This window comes from Chionomys nivalis, chromosome 7 (assembly GCF_950005125.1).
Source record: "Chionomys nivalis chromosome 7, mChiNiv1.1, whole genome shotgun sequence".
Classification (NCBI taxonomy): Eukaryota; Metazoa; Chordata; class Mammalia; order Rodentia; family Cricetidae; genus Chionomys; species Chionomys nivalis.
This window is the reverse complement of record NC_080092.1, coordinates 11678773-11701418: the sequence shown is the minus strand read 5'-3', so window position 1 is coordinate 11701418 and position 22646 is coordinate 11678773. Positions and strand designations below refer to the sequence as shown.

Here is a 22646-nt window from a genome sequence, read left to right as displayed (position 1 = left end):
GAGCTCTTCTGAGACCTACCCATCACGGGATCAGCCAAGAACTTGCTCTTTTGCAGGATTTTCTTGGCGGAAAGAGAAGGGCCTGGGCAACCGGCTAAGCCCCGCCGGCTTAGGCTGCCCCCTGGCGGCAAGCTCATTTTTGATGGCCTTCCTCCTTGTGAAATTTTTTTTTTAAGGCATTTACTCTTCTCTATTTTCTTTGATTTTTATAGTTGCTTGTTTGCTTTTCTTTTTGAGACAATAATTCATTTTGTATCCCACTCTGGATTCAAATTTATGCTCCTCTGGCCGTAGCTTTCTCAGTGCCTCCTAGGATTTCTTTCCTTTGTACACACACACACACACACATGCACACACACATTCACACATGCATGCACACAAAGGCAAAGATTATCAAAAGATTTAAAAATATAGAGATATTTTACTTCGATATTTAATTTCCCACTCTTCTAAAATCTTTTTTGATTTTGTGTTTTTGTTTTGTTGTTGTTTGTGTGTTTGTTGAGACATAGCCTCACTATGTAGCCCCAGCTGTCCTATAACTCTCTCTGTAGACCGGGTTGACCTTGAACTCACAGTGATTTTCCTGCCTCTGCCTCCTGAGTGCTGGGATTAAAGGTGTGTACCATCTTGCTTGTCTGGTTTATTGTCTCTTAAAAAAAAAATGTTTGTGAGACTGAAGAAATGGCTTGTTGTATAAGGAGGGGAGGCCCCTTGTTTGTCTGGGCCACCCAGCTAGCTTACACCCAAATAACCACACAGTAACTGTATTAATTAAAACACTGCTTGGCCATTAACTCTAACTTCTTATTGGCTAACTCTTACACATTTGTTTAACCCATCTCCATTAATCTGTATATCACCACATGCCAGTGGCTTACCGGAGATTCTAACCGGAGTCCATCTCAGGTAGAGGATCCATGGCTTCTCTCCCTCTGCCCTTCTTCCTCCCAGCATTCAGTTCTGTTTTCTCTGCCTGCCTAAATTCCACCCTATCAACTAAGCCAAGGCAGTTTCTTTATTAATTAACCAATAAAAGCAGCACAGAAACAGAAGAAACTCCTACACCGATGGCTCAGTAGTTGAGAGCACTGGCTGCTCTTCCAGAGGACCCGGGTTCAACTCCAGCACTCACATGGCAGCTCACGGGATCTGGCATCTTCACACAGACATACATGCAGACAAAGCGCCAGTGAACACAAAAATAAGTAAATCTTTTTAAAAAATGTTTGTGAGTGTCTCTGTGTATGTTTCACTCATGTGTAGCTATCAGAGAGGCAAGAACAGGGTCTCAGATCCCCCGAAGCTGGAGTTACAGGCTTTGTGGGCCAGCTGTGAGTGCTGGAAACTGAACTGGATCCTCTACGAGAGCAGGCAAGTGCTCCTAACCATTTAGCCATCTCCTCAGCACCAGCACCACCATCTTTTAAATTTTATTTTACGTGTATGAGTGTTTTGCCTTCCTATATGTATATGCTGCACATGCATGTCTGGGGCCTGTAGAAGTCAGAAGAGGGCATTGGATCCCCTGGAGCTGCAGTTACCGATGGTTGTAAACAAGCATGTGGGTGCTGGGGACCAAATCCAGATCCTCAGCAAGAGTAGCAAGGGCTCTCAACTGCTGAGCCCTCTCTCCAGGCCTCAATCCTCTACTTTAACTTGCATAATTATATATATTTATTTTTTAAAGATTTATTTATTATGTACAGCATTCTGCCATCATGCGTACCTACACCCCAGAAGAGGGCACCAGATCTCATTACAGATGGTTGTGAGCCACCATGTGGTTGCTGGGAATTGAACTCAGGACCTCTGGAAGAACAGTTAGTGCTCTTAACCACTGAGTCATCTCTCCAGCCCCCAATTATACATTTTTATGGAGTGCAGTGTGGTGTTTCCCTCATACATTCTTCATTTCGTTTTTCTGTTTGTGTGTTTTGAGAAAGGGTTTTTTCTATGTTCTGGAACTTGCTATGTAAAACAGGCTGGTCCGGAACTCCTGCCTCCCTACTGCTGGGGTTAAAGGCGTCTAGTACCATGCCTGACTAGAATGGTATTTCACTATAGATACAAAATGTGCAGCATCAGATTAGAATAAATGGCAAATCCACACCATCAGACATTCATCTTTTGTTGGAAATATTGAAAATGTTCTCCACTATTCTGAAATAATCAGTAAATTGCTGTCGCCCATAGTTCCCCTCGCCTTGCTATGGCACTTCTACCCCGGCTTCCTATGGCTCACCATCCTCCACCATCCCCCTCTCCCACACTTCCCAGACTCTGGCTACCACTATTTTGGTCTGTACTTTGAGATCAACTTTTATGGCGTTTGATTTTTGTTTAGGTTTGGAGAGGTATGTTTGTTTTATTGCAATGGGATGGACCTCGGGGCCTTGCACCTTCTAGTATTTATCATTTAATGCACATATACAGCGTCCTGTAGTCTCATCCATGTTGTGAACAACTGACCGAATAATGTCCGTGCGTGCGTCTCACCACATTTCTTTATCCATTCATCCATTGGCAGATGTCTCTGTGGATCGGTGTCTTGGCTGCTGGGAATAGCGCTTCAAAGGCTCGGGCTCAAGTTCTGGATTGAACCCTTTCTTCTTCGTTTTTCAATTGATTTCTTCACTAATATACAAAGCAAAGGGTTGTGTTGCCATTCCCGTCCTGTAAGCATCATTATTCTGTGTTCACACTCACCTGCGTTCTTCTCTCCTGGCCCCTCCCACCGCTCTCCTCCCAAATAACTCCTTAGAATATTAGTGGAGGGCAGAGAAGGCTTGGCGGGTAAGAACACCAGCTGCTTTTGCCAAGGACCCCAGTTTAGCTCCCAGAACTCACATGGCAGCTCACAAACATAGCTAAGTTCAGTTCCAGGAGATCTGACCCCTGATGCATGTGGTACACATACATACATACATACACATACATACATACATACACACATACACACATACATACAAACAGACAGACCCATACATACATACACATACATATACATACATACACACATACATACACATACATATATATACATACACACACAGACATGCATACATACACAGACATACATACATACCCATACATACATACATACACATACACACATACATACAGACAGACCCATACATACATACACATACATATACATACATACACACATACATATATATACATACATACACAGACATACATACATACACATACATACAGACAGACAGACCCATACACACATACATACACACAGGCAAAGACTTTTGTTTTGTTTTGCTTTGTTTTGTTTTGTTTTGTTTTGTTGAGACAGTATCTCACTATGTAGCTCTGGCTGTCCTGGAACTTGTTCTGTAGACCAAGCTGACCTCAAACTCACAGTGATCCTCCTGCCTCTGCCACCTGAGTTCTGGGGTTAAAAGTGTGCACCACCATGCCCTACTGAAGCAAAAGACTCTTACATAGATTTTTAATTGAAAAGGGAGTAGAGCATTCAAATGAAGATTCCACTTGAGTGAAAGTGAGTGATGTTCACCTTGCTCTGGTTATAGTCTCTCTTCCCTCTCCTCCATTTATTCTGCTTCCTTCTCCCTGAACAGTCCTCTATGTTTTCTTATATACGAATTAATTTTTTAAGGCATTTTTATTTTATGGGTCAGGAGAGATGGCTCAGTGGTTAATAGCACGTATTTCTCTCCCCCAGACCCAAGTTCAGTTCCCAGCACCGGTGTTGGGCATCTCACACTCCCTATGTCAGCAGCTCTAGGCCTTCTGGCTTCTCGGCACACACATATAAAAATGAGCAAAAGTAAAAAGATTTTAAAGTTTAATTTTATGTGTTTAAATTTTTGCCTGCCTGCCTATAAGTACATCAGATGCATATATGGAACCAGCAGAAACCAGAAGGAGGCATCAGATCCCGGGAATTGGCATTACACCATCCGTAATAAACCCAGGACTTCTGAAAGAGCGGGTGCTCTTAACTGCTGAGCCGTCTCCGTACCTAGGGATTTTGTGAAATCATGTGTATAGGTGGGGAAGTCAGGAGTATGTGTATGTGAGTGTAGGTGCCCTCAGACTCCAGAGACATCAGATCCCCTAGAGCTGGAGATGGATGTGGATGGTGGGAACCAAACTTGGGTCCTCTGCAAGAGCACAGCCACTGAGCCTCACTCCAGCCTCCCTGGATTAAATACTGATGAAGGCTGACATTGCCTTGGACAAACTTGGAAAAAGTCTTTCAATTTGAGTTTGATCCTGGAACCTACCTAAAGATAAAAGGGGAGAACAAACCTGCAAAATGCTGTCCCCTGACCGCCACCCTTGGGCTGCGGCAGGTGTAATACGGCATACCAGGCACATATGTAATAATAAACTGACTAATTCATTAGTAGCTTTCTTGTCCAGGGGTCAAGAAAAGTGTATGAAAGGAAAAGAGACACCACCGGGCTGTCCATCTCAGGATCCCAGTGACCTGTGACCCCTGGAGGAGGTCTGGATTAGTTTCCTCTTGTTATAATCAAAACACCAAACAGAACTTGAGGGAGGAAGGTTTTGTATCAGCTCACAGTTTGAGAGGTGTGAGGCTGTCGTGGCAGGGAAGGTGTGGAAGAGTCAGTGCACAGTTTGAGACACGACAGGCTGCATTGGCAGGCACAACACACAACAGGTGTGGCAGAGTACAACAGTTCACATCACAGAGGGCAGAAAGCAAAGAAAAAAAAGAAAGCAAGATACAGCTCTAAAAGGACGGCGCCCCAGTAAAACCATTCCTCCTGCTGGGTCTCAGCCACCAGCTCAGTTAGTTAGCTTTTATATTGGGATAAGACACCGTGACCCATGCAATTTTCAGGAAAGAGAGTTTATTTGGGGCTTACAGTTTCAGAGGGCTAAAGGCCATGACCATTGCGGCAGAAACATGGCTGTAGGCAGACAGGCGTGGTGCCTGAGCAGCAGCCGAGAGTTCACATCTTGAGACATGAGCATGAGGCAGAAAGAACCAACTGGGAATGGTGGAGTCTTTTTGAAACCTCCAAGCCCACCACCTGTGACAGACCTCCTTCAACAAAGCCACACCTCCTAATCCTTCCCAAACATTGCTACTAATGGGGGAACCACGTATTCAAATATATGAGCCTATGAGGGCTATTCTTGTTCAAATCACCACACCTTTTTGTTGTTGTTGTTCATTTGTTTTTGTTTTTCAAGATAGCATTTCTCTGTATGTAGCTTTGGAGCCTGTCCTGGAACTCACTCTGTAGACCAAGCTGGCCTCAAACTCACAGAGATCCACCTGCCTCTGCCTTCCGAGTGCTGGGATTAAAGGCGTGCGCCACCACCACATGGCCCACCACACCTATTTTTACCATCTCCTAATAATGCCATTATGTTATAGATCTATCAAGGGATTGCTTCATTCCTTAGGTCAGACCCCTGGAGATCAAATTATTTCTGGAAATGCCCTCAGAGATACACCCAGAAAAATATTTGCTACCTGTAATCTAGGTAAATGTTAAGATTCACCATCACTGGCGGGGTGTAATGGCACACACTTGTGATGGCGGGTATAATGGCACACACCTGTGATCCCAGCAGGGACAGGCAGATCTCCGTAAGTTCAAGGCTACCCTAGTCTACACAGTGAACTCCAGGACATCCAGAGCTACGTAATAGAGAAATCTTGTCTCAAGAAATAAATAAAAAAGATTAATGATCACAGGATATGTCCCCATTCGATGTCCTTTGTGTGTCTTGAGCCCCCACTTCCTCCAGGACATAGCGGAATTGGGAGAATGGTGTATTCCCCAGCCTGCCTTCGGAGGCTCTCTCTGGTCTAGGCATTTCTACTGTCAAGGGTATCTACTTCCTGGGAGTTCTGAGCCTTAAGCTTGGTGGCAAGGCAGGAGCAATCACCCAGGGATCCCACCAAATGGTGACCCCAAAAGGTGCTGGTGTGGCAACAGCCAAGGTCTCCTTAACTCAAATGCTTGTCCTCAGTTCCTCCTGCCAAGAAAGGGCCAGTGGGCACAGGAGCTGGCCAAGACACTCCAGGGCAGAATGGGTTCAAGGCAGCAGGCTAGGAGAGCAGGTCCATCGTGTAGGGAAAGATCAAGATTTTTCCCAAGAACCCTAGCATTTGCGTCTCAGCCAGTCTCTGTGTGCTCCCTGCTGCCACAACCCAGCACAGCTCACCAGCCAGGCACAGGACCAGCTGCCCTCTTGGGAGACTGGGTGACAATCCTGCCTGCAGCCCAAGGGGTTGCTCAGGCCACAGGTCCCAACCTGACCTCGCAGGCTGTCCGAGCTATTTGTTTTTAATTGGGGGGAGGGGGGTGTCTGAGAACAATTTACAAAAGCTGTGTACTCGTTTTACCATGTGGGTCCCAGGGATCAAAATGAGGTCCTGTCAGGCTGAATGACAATTGACTTTATCCACTAAGTCGCCTCACAGGCCCTACCCAGTTCCTGGACTGCCTCTCCCACCTCTGGCCCGAGGCTATCCTTTCACAGATAGGCCAGCCTCTGCCCCAGCTACCAGGGGACCACGGACTATCTCCCAGACAGCTACGGAACGGGCACCTTCCTGGCCTTCTGATCCCTGTGCTAGCGGCATCTCCTCGGCAGGGCCCCCTGCACCCTGATCATAACAAAAATGAACCCTAGAGACCCTACAAACCATCTACCCTACTGCCCCAAATTACAGAGCCAGAAAGATCTCCCCTGGTGAGCTCCAAGTGTGATGTGTTTGCCGGATGAATATCTGCTGAGTTGAAGGGTTGATGATGAAGAAAGAACTGGGGAAATGCCGGGCAGTGGCGGTGCACGCCTTTAATCCCAGCACTAGGGAGACAGAGGCAGGTGAATCTCTGTGAGTTCGAGGCCTGTCTGGTCTACAAGAGCTAGTTTCAGGATAGCTAGACTGTTACACAGAGAAAACCTGTCTTGAAAAACAAAACAAAACAACAAAAAAAAAAAAAAAAAAAAAAAAAAAAAAAAAACAGAATCTGAAGAGCTCGGAAGAGTCTCAGCCATCCCCAGCCCCTCTGAGGGGATTGGCGCTTTCTTGTCTGACCCTCTATTCTGTCTCATTAGGCTGCCACCAACGGGGCTCCTGAGAAAGTGGACAGTAACTACTGGAAGCCATGTCCCAGCCGGGCAGTGCAAAGAAAGCCTTTCATGAGAGGAGAAAGCGGGCCACACTCCTCGGTGTACCCCAGCCAGTAAGCACAGAGGTTGGGGAGAGCTCCTCAGCTGTGACAGACAGAGGAGACTCCGGACCATGCCATGATCATAGTGATGTATGATCTGGAAACAGACATTTACCTCGGCGGGGCCTCGGCGGGGCTGGCTGGCCAGCCCCATCACTATCATCACTGCAATCCCTGTTCCCATTTGTAGGTAAGCTGCCCAGGGTGCCTGTGGATGTCCCTGGTGCTGACCAGCCAGCGGGGTTAGCTCTGGAGGCTGACACTCCTGTCACAGCCGGCAAAAAGAGTGTTGGGGACACAGGCACACCAGAGGAGGCTGCAGCTGGGAGCCTGTGCCCATGTTAATAAAGCACCAGAGACAGGAATTGGGGGAAAACGAGGCTGGTGGTGGCTCTTCTGTATGTGGATCTGAGGCAAAGGGGACCTGGGACTCAAAGGGCTACGGGTACCCTGGGACTGCCGGTATGACCATTGGGCCAGAGGGGTATCCTGGGGCAGGCTGAGGCTCCCAGTCACAAACACAATTAGTCTGTCCCCGCCTCCTATCCCCTCCTTCCCCCTCTCACACCTCCACCACTGCCTGGGCTGCCGCCTGAGGGCCATCCTCCAGCTGAGGGATCACATTCCCAGGCAGTTTCCAGGTTTCTCTGGAGCAACCGAACAGGGGAGGACAGAGGCTGAAAGCGGCACTTACTTGTCACCTTTCCAGAACTATTCACATCGAGGTGTAAGCTGGCATCTCACCTGCCCAGCCCAGGCAGGCACAGGCCTGACCCACCACCATCCCTGCTCATAGCCCGGGGATTGGGCCCCACACCTGCCAGTAATTCTGGGATTCACCTCAGTCCTACCAAATGACCTCGGATTTACTTCACACCCACCTATGAGCCTGAAAGTCACCCCAGGCCTTCCTCATGACCCTGATAGTATCCCAGTCCTACCAATGGCCTCAAACTCCTCAGGAAGCCCTGCTCTGCCATTCCTAGGAGGAAGGATGCTGAGCCAAGAGGACCTGGACAAGCTTGAGTTTCCAACCCTCGTTTTTCCTGCTTCTGAGTGATGGGGCTGAGAGCAATGTGCACACAGGAGTGCCAAGAACCTAGCAACACTCTGCAGGTGACGCATGCATATGTGGGGGCATGCAGGGGCATCCTCTGGGTGCTCATAGGCACAGGAGGAACCACACAGTGGGGAACTATGCCTGCTGCATCCAGTATTTATTGCTTCAGATATAGGCTCACTCTAGAGAGACCAGGCCAGTCACAGATGCCACCAGAGGATACCCTGAAAGGTGGCTGCACCCTGGGCTCTGCCCTGGAGTGAGAGGCAAGAAAGATTCTTGTCCCTCTGCTCCTAGAAATTCAAAGACATCCCCTGCTCAGGGCCCTTGGGGGCCAGGAGACCAGACTTAGCTGATGGTTCCAAGGGTCTTAGGCCTCTGTGGGAGTGAGGAGAGAGTCCGTGGAAAGCAGACCACGGAGGGCACACTTATGTGGCTACGCAAGGAGGGCACAAGAAGGGGGTCCCTGAGAGAAGCCGCTCTAGCCTGGGGGCAGAGAGAGGACAAAAGTTCCAAATACAGGGGTTGGGATATTGAGGTTGCAGGTTAGGGCCCCAGGAAGCATAAGGTGCTAGCCAGGGATGCCAGGAACAGCAAGAGGCCAGAGACTGAGGTCCCTGAAAGGCTCGGAGAGAAACTCTTCACTTCTTGGGCTGAGTTCCACATTGTGTTCGTAATCCATGAGGTATAGACGCTGACGTTGGTGTAAACACCTGGTCTCTTGGGAAGGGCACAATCAGTTCCCCAACTCACCACCCCTGCCTGGATCCAGACACCATCAATGCCACAGACCAGGGGACCTCCGGAATCACCCTGGGGAGAAAGAAGGGATCCAAAGGTGTTGAGGTTGCTTGAGCCCGCTGCCTTTATTACACAGGTAGGAATTCAGAGCTCTCCAACCTAGTCCCACCTGGCTCTTTTCTTCATCAGAATATACAGGATCAATGAATTGGAAGTTCCTAGAAAGTCACATGGTTGGGTGACTGAGAACTGAAGGTGAGTGGAAACCCCTATCAAATGGGACACACAACCTGTCTCTAAACACCACAGCTGTGTGTTCAGAGCTGAGCGCAGGGGCCATTTCAAGACAATGCTGCTTGCTTCGGTTTGTTTAGCTTTATCTAGACATCTCTTTGAGGGCTGGAGAGATGACTCAGTGGTTAAGAGCTTTGTCTGCTCTTCCAAAGGTCCTGAGTTCAATTCCCAGCAACCATATGGTGGCTCACAGCCATCTGTAATGAGATTTGGTACCCTCTTCTGGCCTGCACTGTATACATAATAAATAAATAAATATTTTTTTAAAAAAAGAAATCTCTTTAAAGTAGCAATCAAGAGGGACTTGGCAGTCAGGGTGTGTAGAAGAGCAAACGAGACAGGATAAAACCAAGCAAGCTTGAAAGTGGCCTGCTTCTCGGGAAAATACAGTCAAAGGCTCTTATTCAGTCTCTCTTCCTCTCTCTTTCTCTCTCTCTCCTCCCTCTCTCTCTGTCTCCCGCCCCTTTCTCTACCAAGGGCAGAGCCCAAGGCCTTTCAAACATTTGATAAACCCTCTACCACTGACCCATACCCCCACACTCTGATGATATTTATTCTATTTTATTTGAGAGAGGTGAGGCATGTGGTGGAGAGATGTGTCCCCTCCTGCGTGTGCACATAGAGGCCAGAGGTCAACACTGATGTCCTCTCTCGTTCCCCACCTTACTTTCTGAGACAGGGTCTCTGACTGACTGGCCAGCGAGCCTCTGGAAAGCTGCCTGTCTCTGTCCTGCCGCACGCACGCGTGCGTACACACACACACACACACACACACACACACACGGGCCCCTGTGATGGCATTATAGATTTTGTGCTATCACACCCAGCTTTTATCTTTTTCTTTTAATACATGGGTGCTGAAGACTCAAAGTCAGTTCTTTATGCTTGTGATGCAACAATGGACCATCTTCCCAGCCCTTCAAATATGATATTTGTTTTTTTTTTTTTTTTTTTTGGTTTTTCGAGACAGGGTTTCTCTGTGGTTTTGGAGCCTGTCCTGGAACTAGCTCTTGTACACCAGGCTGGTCTCGAACTCACAGAGATCCGCCTGCCTCTGCCTCCCAAGTGCTGGGATTAAAGGCGTGCGCCACCACCGCCCGGCCAAATATGATATTTGAAAGGGAGACAGCATCAGGGTTTCTTTTCTAGCTCGTGTGTGTGTGTGTGTGTGTGTGTGTGTGTGTTGGTGATAGTAGTGGTACTGTTGTCTTATAAAATGCCCAGTCCTTCTGGAAGGTTCTCAGTGTGATGGGAGAGGAACGCCCTGCCCACTGGGGTTACTGGTGAGGGGCCACTGTCTGGGTATGGCTCACTCACATTACAGGCATCCTTCCCGCCTTCCACGAAGCCAGCACACAGCATATCTTCCAAGATGACAGGCTCCGTGCTGGAAATGGAGTTCTCCTGGTAGTAGGCATTGCAGGTTTGGGCATCAATAAGAGGCACCTCCAACTCCTGCAGGGTGAATGGTGGTTGGAGAGCTGGAATTGGAGAGAGCAGAGTTAGAGGAAGAAGATGCTCCATCTCCTCCCAGCTCCACAGTTTAACTGAACTGTGGTTGGGGCCATTTCTTCTGCTTCTTCAACAGAGCCATATTTCCCCACATGAAATCCTGAACGTTCTGAAAAGGTGGTACCCCAGGATGAGAACGTAGATTTGTCCTCACAGTCACAAGCTGCGGAGATCTTGGTTCTTCCTCCCCCAGCTGGACACACAGTCAGATGTGTGACGGCTCTGTGGGTCTCAGCTTCTCTCCCAGTGTCAAGACAACGGAAGGGGATGCACACGGGGTGAGGTTACAAGACTACAAGCAAGAGCCTATACCTGGTTTCAGGACACTGCCTGTGGTCAAGTCACGTCCATCACGTGACCCTGCTCTTCTTAGCATTCCAGATATCAAATCAAAGGTGACTTAGGTGCCGAGTGGGTTAAACAAGGTGGCCCCAAATTCACATCTACCCAAAACTTCAGAATGTAACCTTGTCATCAAGCAGAAGACTTGCAGATGTGACTGAGGTCACAGTGGATCAGGATGAGAGGCCCTTAACAGTCAGAGAGAGGGGACCTGGGGAGACTCATGCAGTGGAGGTCTGTGTGAACCCCAAGGCCAAGACTGGAGTGATGCAGCTAAGAACCATGGATCGCCCAGCACTGGCAGAGGTTGAGAGTCAAAGAGGGGTCCTCCCTAGAGCCTTGAAAGAGTTGAGGTCGGATAATACTCTCATTTCAGGCTTCTGGTCTCCTGAACTGAGACTGAACACCTATCTGGTTTAGCCTCGGACACTAAAACAAGATGAAATCACAGTTATGACGGCAGGGATGGGAGCCATGCTGATGGCAGTTTGAAATGGAAATGCCTTAGACGGCATCAGGCCATGGACCCCTGGCACTAACCCCACCCCACCTGGCCAGCACTCTTGAGAGCACATTGGCAAGAGAACCAGAACCCCATCAGCTAGTGAAGGCTGCCCAATTTGCCCCTGGTAAGCACTGTCCACAAGGGACAAGGCAGCAAAGGTAGCAGGAAGATTGTTGTGTAGACAGATCGGCATCCCTCAGTCCGTGCCGGCTGTAACACTATCCTTCTGGTTATTAAATGTTAGGGGGCTGGTAGCAGCCAGTTGGCAATGTTTCAATGCACCCTTTGTGGTGGGCATTCTTTGCATAACTCTGTATGGATCCTGTCTGAGGGTGGGGGCTGAGGAAAGTGTCAAGATGGGCCCTTGTTGAACACACATTTCCACTCTCCCCCTACCCTGCTACCAAACATCCTTACGTGTATTTGTGGCGGTGTTCCCCCAGCCCGTGACCCAACACTGGGTGCCAGGGCGCAGGGAGTCTCCGGATTTCGGGAGGCAGACTGGAAGGATGTACTCATTGAAAGAGACAGATGAAGCCAGCTGCACCAGGGCGATGTCTCCACTGCTGTGCTCATCTTCTGAATAGCTCAAGGGCTTGACGCACTGTGCCACAGCTCTCAGTTCCTTGGGCTCATTGGCCGCAGGGTAGGAGGAGATGGTACCCAGCATTACTGTGTAGGCAGACAGGGGCTGCATCCTGGGGAGAATGGGAAGGTCAAAGGTGAAAATGAAAGACAATCTTCATTTGGAGGCTCTAATATTGCCGCTGGGCTTTTCTGGGAGCTAAGCACATGGAAGCAATGCCAAGCACCCCCTTTTAAGGGCCACCATTAATGATCCTGTAACTTAGGTCTACTATCATGTCCTCCATGTTTCAGGTAAGGAACACAACTAGCAAAGTCAAGCCACCCATTGGAAGGCCACCTGGCTATTGAGCAGTACATTCAAGATCTTGGATTCTTGGGGTGCTGGGGAGATGGGTCAGTGTGTAAGGATACTTGTGGTACAGGCATAAAGACTTGAGTTTGGATGCCCGCAACCCACATAAAAGTTGTGCCCGGCCTGTCCTATGGAGAGGAGGGAGGTGAAGACAGCAGAGTCAGTAAACGCTTGCTGACCAACTAGCCAGGTGTGCGCAGCAGTGGACCCAAAGAGAGAGCCTGTCTCCAGAAGCCAGGTGAAAGCAAGGACTGACACCCAAGGTTGTCCTCTGATCTTCACACACTGGCTGAGGTGTGTCTGGGCCCACATTCGCACACACACATGAACACACACTTCACATATGCATGCATACTTACACAAAGACCTTGGGTTCCAGAGAACTGTTTTCAAGATTTTGTGTGTGTGCGTGTGGGGGTGTGGGGGTGTGCTGGTGTGTGTGTGTCTTTGTGTTGGTGTGTGTGTGTTGGGGTGTGTGGTGTGTGTGTGTCTGTGTGTTGGGGTGTGTGTGTGTCTGTGTGTTGGGGTGTGTGTGTCTGTGTGTTGGGGTGTGTGATGTGTATGTGTCTGTGTGTTGGGGTGTGTGTGTCTGTGTTGGTATGTGTGGTGTGTATGTGTCTGTGTGTTGGGGTGTGTGTGTGTGTGTGTCTGTGTGTTGGTGTGTGGTGTGTGTGTGTGTCTGTGTGTTGGTTGTGTGGTGTGTATGTGTCTGTGTGTTGGGGTGTGTGTCTGTGTTGGTATGTGTGGTGTGTATGTGTCTGTGTGTTGGGGTGTGTGTCTGTGTTGGTATGTGTGGTGTGTATGTGTCTGTGTGTTGGGGTGTGTGTGTGTGTGTCTGTGTGTTGGTGTGTGGTGTGTGTGTGTGTCTGTGTGTTGGTTGTGTGGTGTGTATGTGTCTGTGTGTTGGGGTGTGTGTGTCTGTGTTGGTATGTGTGGTGTGTATGTGTCTGTGTGTTGGGGTGTGTGTGTGTCTGTGTGTTGGTGTGTGTGGTGTGTATGTGTCTGTGTGTTGGGGTGTGTGTGTGTCGGTGTTGGTATGTGTGGTGTGTATGTGTCTGTGTGTTTGGGTGTGTGTGTGTCTGTGTGTTGGTGTGTGGTGTGTGTGTGTCTGTGTGTTGGTGTGTGTGGTGTGTATGTGTCTGTGTGTTGGTGTGTGTGTGGTGAGTGTCTGTGTGTTAGAGTCTGTGTCTGTGTGTCTGTGTATCTGTGTGTGTGTCTGTATGTGTGTGTGTGTTGGTGGGTGTGAAGGCTCCTGTGCATTCTATAGAAAGCAGAGAATTGATATCAGATGCCCTGTTCTTTCTCTATTACCCTTGACCTTGACCTTGAGACAGACCTTATCACAGAACCAAGAGCTACACTGGAGGTCAGCAATCCCCAGAGATCCTTCTGTCTCCGCGCGCGTGCACACACACACACACACACACACACACACACACACACACCAGTACTGGTCACACCTAGCTTTTTACATGAATTTGGGCAGGGGATTTGAACTCAAGGCCTTATGCTTGTACAGCAAGTCCTCCTACCCTCTGAGCCATCCCCTCCACCCAATAGTTGATTCTTGGAAATAAGACTAGGTGACTGACTCACCAGGGCCAGCCCAGAAACAGGTAGACATTTCAATACTGAAGGAGCAGGGCCCTGTCTCGTCTCCTGTCATAGTAGGTAGAGGTTACAGTTTAAATGGAGAGAGGAGGGCGTCTGGAAGGGAAGTGAGAAAGTCCAGCTGGCGCCAGCCCGCGTGACCCTTAGGGAAACACTCACTGGCTGAAGCAGTGGGCAGCCGTCAACACCCAGTCCTCAGCAATCAGGGAGCCCCCACACACGTGCTCCCCATTCTCCCTCACGCTGACCTGCCAAGGCCACTCGCCTGGCTGGGCATCCTGCCCAGACACAATGCGGCCTGAAGCGCTGGGACGTCCACACACTGCAAAAACAAAAACAAAAAAATCAGAAATGGGTGACACAGGGCCACTCTGCCCTCCCGTATGCCCTCAAACCTGGCTCATCTGTCACAACCCCTGGGCCAGAGGATGCCCCCATGCCTGGCCCCTAACAGCACCTGCTCATACAAGGCCACAAGGAACCAGAGTCAGACAGCTCTCTGGGTCTGCCTCAAAACCTATGCTCCTGCTGGCTCCTTCCTGTATTCCTAAGACTTGAAGGCTGAGGCAGGAGGATCAGGATCAGTAGAAGGCCAGCTTTGACTATATAATAAAATAGAGGTCAATCTGGGCTACAATGAGACCTGGTCTCAAAACTAAAATACATAGAAGAAAACTAAAAAATAAAACAAAAACAAACAAACAAAACAAACATCCTAGCCACAAATCGCACATTCCACACATCTTCCTGAAGTTACTGCTCCTCGCCCACCCATCTTACCGGAATCCAGGGGAGCGCTAGGGCTGCCTGCTGTAGGGGACAAGCTGTAGGAGTCGGTTCTGGGGTTCTCGCTCCCCAGCAGGGCTCCAGGAAACAGGGTAAATAGGAAGGCAGGTAGGGCCAGCTCCATGACACACTTGCTGGAGGCCAGGGATTTCCAGACGACACTCCAGGAAGGAGGAAGGTGACTGCAAGTCTGTGGCAGTTTCTGGGCTTGCCCTGGGTGGGGCCCAGCCTCCACACCTGCCCTGCAGCCTTGGGAGAGGCATAACACCCCCACCTCTCCTGGGCCCGGAGACCCTAGTCTCCCCACATGCCGCATGCTCTGGGGTCCTCTGGTCTTCCCCATCCTGATCCAGGAGTCCGAGCATCCACAACCCTCATCTTTTGTTGACGTGGGACCAGTGCATAGTGTGCCTGGCACTGCACCAACCACAGGACGCACCCAGGCTCCTCAGGAGCTGTTCTGATCACACCCCACAGCTCTGGAACTGAGACTCTGGGGTAAAGGATGTGACCAAACCCCAGAGGGGCAAAGTCAGAGATTTCCACCTTCTGTTCTGTATTGCTGTGTCCAAGGACCCCAAGAGATGGGAGGACAGAGAGACCTGAGCTGATTCCCAGGATGTCCTGGTCAACCAAGCCTCACTCTGTCCCATCAGTCATCCATGTTCCAATCAGCCCCTACCCCAAGTCACACTGTCCACCAGTGTCCACCAGAGGGCAGCCATGGGCCTGGCTCTTTGGCTCCAGGGGCCCTCTCAGACATTATGCAAGGAGAAGGGCTTGCCAGCATCCACCTGGAACAGCAGGAGGCATAGAGACACCCTTTCAGATTCCTGTGGTATTTGTCTTCTCCGCCTCTCTATTTCTCTAGAAGTTTCTATTCTGTTGACTACCCTCCACTGTCTCTAAGAAGCTCCTTCCATGAAGGCATTACCCCTGGACAGGATCACTGGCCTTCCAAACACCCCAAATGCCCCATTGAAATAAAAATCATGCTCTGTGGCCTTGATCGGTGTAATAACCTATGCTTCAGGCTTAAAAACACTAGTCCTGAGGGATCCTGTTTTATCCAGTATTAAAATCCCTACATCCATCCCCATCCTGTGTGCACTCTATTCACCAAGATATTTGAAATTTAAAAGAAAAAGAAAACAAAGGCTTAGAGTATAGTTCAATTGCTAGAATGCCTGCCTAGCATGCATGAAGCTGTGTTTGATCCCCAGCACCGCATAAACAGGCATGGTGGGTATATAGACCTGCAATTCCAGTGCCCAGGAGACAGACACAAGTGAATCATCGCTCGGAGTCGTCCTGGGCTGCAGTAGTGACCTTGGTGCTGCAGCGGTCTGAGTGAGAATGTCCCCATAGGCTCAGATGTTTGAATGCTTGGTCTCCAGCTGATATATCTATTTGAGAGGAATTAGGAGGAGATGTGTCACTCGGGGTGGGCTTTGAGACTTCAACAATCCACACCAGGCCAGTCTCTCTCTCTCTCTCTCTCTCTCTCTCTCTCTCTCTCTCTCTCTCTCTCTCTCTGTCTTCTTGCTGTCTGTGGCTCTCAGCTTCTGTTCCAGTGCCGTGCCACCGTGATGACCACGTATGAATCCTCTGAAACTGTAAGTCCCCAGTTAAATGCTTTCTTCATAAGATGAGACTATAGGCAAGTCTATAGAGCAATTTCATAATTAATGATTCATGGGGGAGGGCTCAGTCCATGGTGGGTGGTGTCATCCCTGGACCGCTGGTCCTGGGTTCTGTAACAAAGCAGGCTGAGCAAGCCATAGGAACAAGCCAGTAAGCAGCACTTCTCAACGGTCTCTGCATCAGCTCCTGCCTCCAGGTTCCTGCCCTGTTTGAATTCCTGTCCTACTTCCTTCAGTGATGAACGGAGATTTAGAAGTGCAGGCTGAATAAACCTTTTCCTCCCCAAATTGCTTTTGGTTAAAGTATTTCATCACAGCAATAATAACCCTAACTAAGACATTTTCTTTTTTAGAGTGACGTTGGTCATGGTCTCTTCACTGCTAAGCCAGAGGCTAACCTGGGCTACATGAGACCCCGAGAAAGACAGGAGAGGAGAGTGGGGAGGGAGGGAAGAATGAAGGAAGGGCTGATTTAGAGGAGAATGGAAAATATGGATATCGCCACCCATCTGCACTCACTGGATGATATACAGAAATCTTGCTGGAATCCTGCCAGACGGTAAATATGTTCATCAATAGTGTGATAGACTAAGATAGTAAATATGTTCGCCAACCATGTGATAGACTCTTGTGTTTGCAAAAGATACTGGCATTTCATAATTCACAACCACTTTTGAAAGTATAGTAACGTAAGAATTTTATCTAGAAAGGGTGTTGGAGTTGGGTGTGGTGGCACAGTTCGTGACCCTTGCTGTTTGAGAGGTTGAGGCAAGAGCATCACAAGTGGAAGGCCAGCCTGGGAGGCAGAATGAGCCCCGATCTTAATAAAAATGAAAAGGGAGAACTGAGGATATAGCCCAGTGGTAGAGCATTGCCTGCCTTTGTGAGGCCCTGGGTTCATCCACCACCGCTGCCGTAACAGCTGTTTCCTCTGAATTGAAACCTTCCCTCCTAGAGAAAGGAGGGAGAATTATAAGTAGTCTAGGAAACCCACAGAGCTGGGGAAACAGCTCAGTCAGTAAGATGTTAGTACTTGAAGACCTGAGTTTGAGTGCCAGCATGTGTATAAAAAGCCAGGCATGACGGCACACACTCGTAATCTCAGTGCTGGGGAGGTGGAGACAGACTACAGGTGCTTACTGACCAGTCTCTTCAGCTAGCCTCAGGCTCCACAGAGAGATTCTGTCTCAAAACAGCAAACAAACCAGGGTAGGGAGCTGGAGAGACGCTCAGCAGTTAAGAGCAGCTGGTGCCATTGCAGGGGATCAAGCTTGGATTCCTAGTACCCACAGGGCAACTCATCGGTAACTGTAGTTCCAGGGAATCGGATGCCCTCTTCTGGACTCATGGGCACTGCCTGTATGTGGTGCATTTAGATCCATGCAGGCAAAACACTCAAACATATAACATAAAATCTAATAAATCTAGAAAAAAAATAAAGGAAGAAACAAAAAAAGAAAGAAAGGAAGCAAGGAAGAGAGAGAGAGAGAAGAGAGAGAGAGAGAGAGAGAGAAGGAGGAGGAGGAGGAGGAGAAAGGAAAGAAGGAAAGAGAATAAACACGGTAGAATGAGCAATGACACCCGAGGCTGACTTCTGGGCTCTACATGCACCTGCGGAAGCATGTGCACATACACACACACGGGGTGGGGGTGGGGAGGGTTCAGAGAGTCGCAAAATAAGATCCATAAAGCCCCTCCCTCGGGTTATAAAGGAAGCTAAGAGTTGCTGAGGGGAGGAAAGTTATAGAGCTGGCAGAACAACCTGTAAATTGAGTCATTCACATCTAGAGTGAACTTTGGCTATGCAGCTGCCTTTGCGTGTCCCGTGTTCTCAAAGATAATCCCAATAAAGTCACTAGTTCCCTGAACTACGCTGGGACTGAATCTTTTCTTTGGTCTGCCATTGGCATCCTGTCTTGGATAAATAGGCATCTGTTATTTTCTTTCCCAGGAAAAGTCACATAATACTCCCCAAGAAGGGGGATGGGAAGGAGAAAGGAGGGGAGGGGAGAGAAGAGAAAGACAGGGAAGGACAGGGGAGGACAGGGAAAGACAGGAAAGGACAGGGAGGGCAGGGAGGGCAGGGGAGGACAAAGGAAGATATGGGAGGGAAGGGAAAGGATAGTTATTAGAATGACTTACAGGCTGTGGTCTATCTAGCCCAACAATTGCTGCCTCTCAAAAGAAAGGCCAAGGATCCAGTAGTCTTTCAGTCCTTGAGGATGGGCAGCTCACTAGTCTTCAGTCTACGCTGGCATCCTGAAGAAGTAGATTCTAATATTGACAAAGAAATTCATCAGCTGCAGGACAGATGAACCTGCCACAGAGGGTGAGGACAAGCAGGCAAAAAGCAGAAACTCCCTTCTTTCATGTCCTTTTGTGTGGGCTGCCACCAGAATGTGCAGCCCAGATTTTGAGTCCCACCTCAAAGGCTCAAGAAAATCCCCCCGCAGGTGTGCCCAGCTGCTTGAGTTTAAGTTAATTCCAAATGTGATCAAGTTGGCAGCCAAGATTAGGCAGCACGGTGCTGACTGAGCCATCTCCCCGGGCCCTAGTGTGGAAAATGTTTACTACACATTGACGGTGACACAAAGAGACCTGAGTCCTAGCTCCTGGCCTGAACACAGATCGATGCAAATCCAGAGAGCTATGTTCCACAACCTTCTTTCATGATGTCACCCTTTTAAAATATTTGCCCCAGTGAACCAGCTCCACACCCCTCACTTCTGCTTCTCTTAACACTTCCTTCTTTAGCTAGGTGCGTCTTACCGTGTGTCTCTTCTGCTACAATGCTTTAACCAGAAGTTGTCGTCTGCATTTCTAACCACACCTATTCTCTCATTGCTCTGTCCCCACGTAATTCCTGTTCAATGCATACAAAGGCCTCTCAAGTCTTTCTAAGGGGAGCCAGGCAGTGGCGGCACACATCTACCATCCCAGTGCTCCAGAGGCAGAGGCAAGCAGATCTCTGAGTTCAAGGTCAGCATGGTCTATAGAGTGAGTTCCGGGGCCGCCAGGGCTACACAATGAAACCCTGTCTCATAAAAACAAAAAGAAAAAAGTCTACGGAGGATTTAAAAGACTCCCGAAGGACTGTGCTCACATAGTGTCTCAGTTTTCTTTGCCCTTGGAATTTGCTCTTTGCAATGCTGAGGGTTGAACCCAGGGCCTTGCCTATGCTAGGCAAACCTTCCACCAGTAATTCTTAGCTCTTTTGGGTGCTGTCCTAGTCTATTGTGTGTGTTGGGAGCACAAAGGTCCTTGTGCTCACTGAAAAGTACTAGGAAAATCAGAAAAGTTAACCAGGGGTGACCCTTCTACCAGAAGAGATAGATGTATAACCTCTTCTGCCCAGAAGGTTGGGAATGGATGTGGCTAATAGTCTAGGTGACCCCTGTGCTCTCTGTAGGGGTAGGCCACACCTGACTCCCCCAGGATCTCACAAGAAGGACAGGATAGAGTTAATATCTGTTAAACCTCTGTGCTCCCTGTATGACCAAGACCACACCGGATCCTCCCCAGGGCCCTAAGGTAACCCATGCAGCCTGTCTCGAGAACACATCTCCATGGGAAAAGTGACATGTGCTTTGAGAAGGGTTTTGATGTGATTATGCCTCGCTGTGCACAGGGGATTGTTACAGCAGGAGACCCTCCCCAACTACTGTACTTAACTGTTCCTGCAATAGACTGCCACGGTCAGACTCTAGAAGTTTGAACCAACACCGGCTACTGAGTCGTGTTGAACTGAATTTCCTTCTTGCCCCTCACCCCTCACGGATCCTTACTCTCTTGGCCCTGGTGTTTGCAGAGACCCCCACAGCTGTGATTTAAAAAAGAAAATGCCCTGACAAAACTAACTTAGGAGGGCCTGGAAGATGGCCGGAGAGTAAAGACGCCTTCCACCAAGGCGGACAATGCGCATTCGCCCTGGAACCCACACAGTGGGAGCAGAGAACCAACTCCTGTAAGCTGTCCTCTGAGCTAACACTCGTGCTGTGGCACGTAAGCACCAACACACACACTAATAAATAATATAATTAATTGTAATGTAACTGAAGGTCTGGAGAAGTGACTCAGCAGTCAGGAGTGAGTGCTTGCTGAGCTTTCAGAGGATCAGAGACTGTTTCCAGAAGCCACATCAGACAGTTCAAAGCCAACTATGACCTCAGTCCCAGGGGAGACAAGGCCCTCTTCTGGTCTTCTCCAGCTCTAAAACATACACACACACAACACACACAACACACACATCACACACACCACACACAAGACACACCATACACCACATACACATAAAATACACCACACACAACACAACACACAAAACACACAACACCACACACACAAGACACGCCACAACACACAGACCACAACCCACACAAGACATATCATATACCACACATCCCACACACAAACACAGACACCACATACACCATATATACCACACACACACTACAACAAACACACCACACATAATACACTCACAACAAGCATTTACAAACACAACACAACACAAACATATCATGTACACTACACACACACATACACACACGCCTCAACACACACCACACATTCATACACCATACACATACATATACCACACAATGCACACACACCAAATACACATCATACACACACAACACACTCAACACACATAAACACACACACACAAATCAAAGAAATCATTAAAAATAATTTTTAGAAGCTAGGCACAACAACACACCTTTAATCCCAGCACTTGGGAGGCAGAGTGAGGAGGATCTCTGTGAGTTCGAGGCCAGCATGGTCTACAGAGCAAGTTCCAAGATAGAAAGGGCTACACAGAGAAACCCTGTCTCAAGAGACCAAAATAAACAAATATATTTTTAATTTATTTTTTATTTTATTTTATGTGTATGATATTTTGCTTGAATGCATGTCTGTACGTCACCTGTGTGGCTGGGTGGCTGAAATCAGCTATCACAGTTTTTTGCTCCTCCCCATGGTGCTAGAGATCAAGCCCAGGACCCTGGTGCAGCTGAGCCAGCATTTTCCACCTGAGCGGCTTCTCCATCCTTCGCCTCAGCCTCCTCAATAGGTCCTTCTGGTGCGTGTGCGGTTCTTCCGTGGACAGGTCTTCGTTCTTGGCTGTTGTGCAGTACTGGGTTAACTTTGTGTGAGTAGTCAAAGGTCCTTACTGGGAGAATTAAGTGTGGTCCGTTCGTCTGGACTGGTGAGGAAATCTAGAAGCCTAGGCCTGATTGTGACCAGCGACCTTTATTGCACAAACCTTGACTATGAACGTATTAAATCCTCTGAGTTTTGTGGGGACAGAGGGTTTTGGTATGGATGCTCAGCTGACTGGGCATTTAAAAAGTAAAACAGCATGGCTACATTGGCCCAGCCAGGCAGGCCCTTACTCAAAAAGTAAGACTTTCTAGCGGTCCCCATGCAGTGTGTAGGGCATAGTGCATGGCAGCTGACCGAGTACAGGGCTCTAAACCCCGTCTGTCCTCGAATAGGGTCAGCCTTTGTTGAGAGTATCCCGCAAAAAGTCATCACTTCTAGCCTGGCGGTGATGGCGCACGCCTTTAATCCCAGCACTCGGGAGGCAGAGGCAGGCGGATCTCTGTGAGTTCGAGGCCAGCCTGGTCTACAAGAGCTAGTTCCAGGACAGGCTCCAAAGCTACAGAGAAACCCTGTCTCGAAAAACCAAAACCAAAACAAAACAAAACAAAAAAAAGTCATCACTTCTAACAAGTAACAAGGCGCTAGACTCGAAGCCAGTGTACCCTGAGGCCTGCTAGGGGTGCTGGCTGAGGGCCAGATCCTTGGTCCTCGAGAGAAAGCCCAGCGCCTGGGCTCAGACAAGAAAAGGATGGTTGTGGTTCGCTGCTGAGGCACCACATGAAAGAGTGTTGTGCGACCCGACCCGTCAGGGGTCAGGCCAGGAGAAGGTAGCCAAGCAAGGCTTCCGTTCTGCCGCTTCTCCCATAGGGGGCGCCACTGAGCCTGGCGTGGCTCCCGA

At 48.9% G+C, this 22646-nt stretch overlaps 1 protein-coding gene across 1 annotated transcript; it reads right to left on the bottom strand.

The window, feature by feature from the left end:
* Positions 1 to 8814: 8814 nt before the first annotated feature.
* LOC130878793 (serine protease 33-like) lies at positions 8815 to 15123 on the bottom strand. The gene is made up of 5 exons (XM_057776919.1): positions 14994 to 15123; positions 14373 to 14535; positions 12080 to 12360; positions 10621 to 10784; positions 8815 to 9081 (listed from the first exon to the last, which is right to left on the bottom strand). The coding sequence occupies exons 1-5, from the start codon at positions 15121 to 15123 to the stop codon at positions 8815 to 8817; spliced, it is 1005 nt and encodes a 334-aa protein (XP_057632902.1).
* Between the last annotated feature and the right edge of the window lie 7523 nt (positions 15124 to 22646).

Coding starts and splice junctions, on each gene's coding strand:
- LOC130878793 (XM_057776919.1), bottom strand. CDS start 15,123: ATGGAGCTGGCCCTACCTGCCTTCCTATTTACCCTGTTTCCTGGAGCC. Junction 12,361..14,372: donor GCTGCCCACTGCTTCAGCCA/GTGAGTGTTTCC, acceptor CATTCTCCCCAG/GATGCAGCCCCTGTCTGCCT. Junction 9,082..10,620: donor GCGGGAAGGATGCCTGTAAT/GTGAGTGAGCCA, acceptor CTTTCTCCCCAG/GGTGATTCCGGAGGTCCCCT.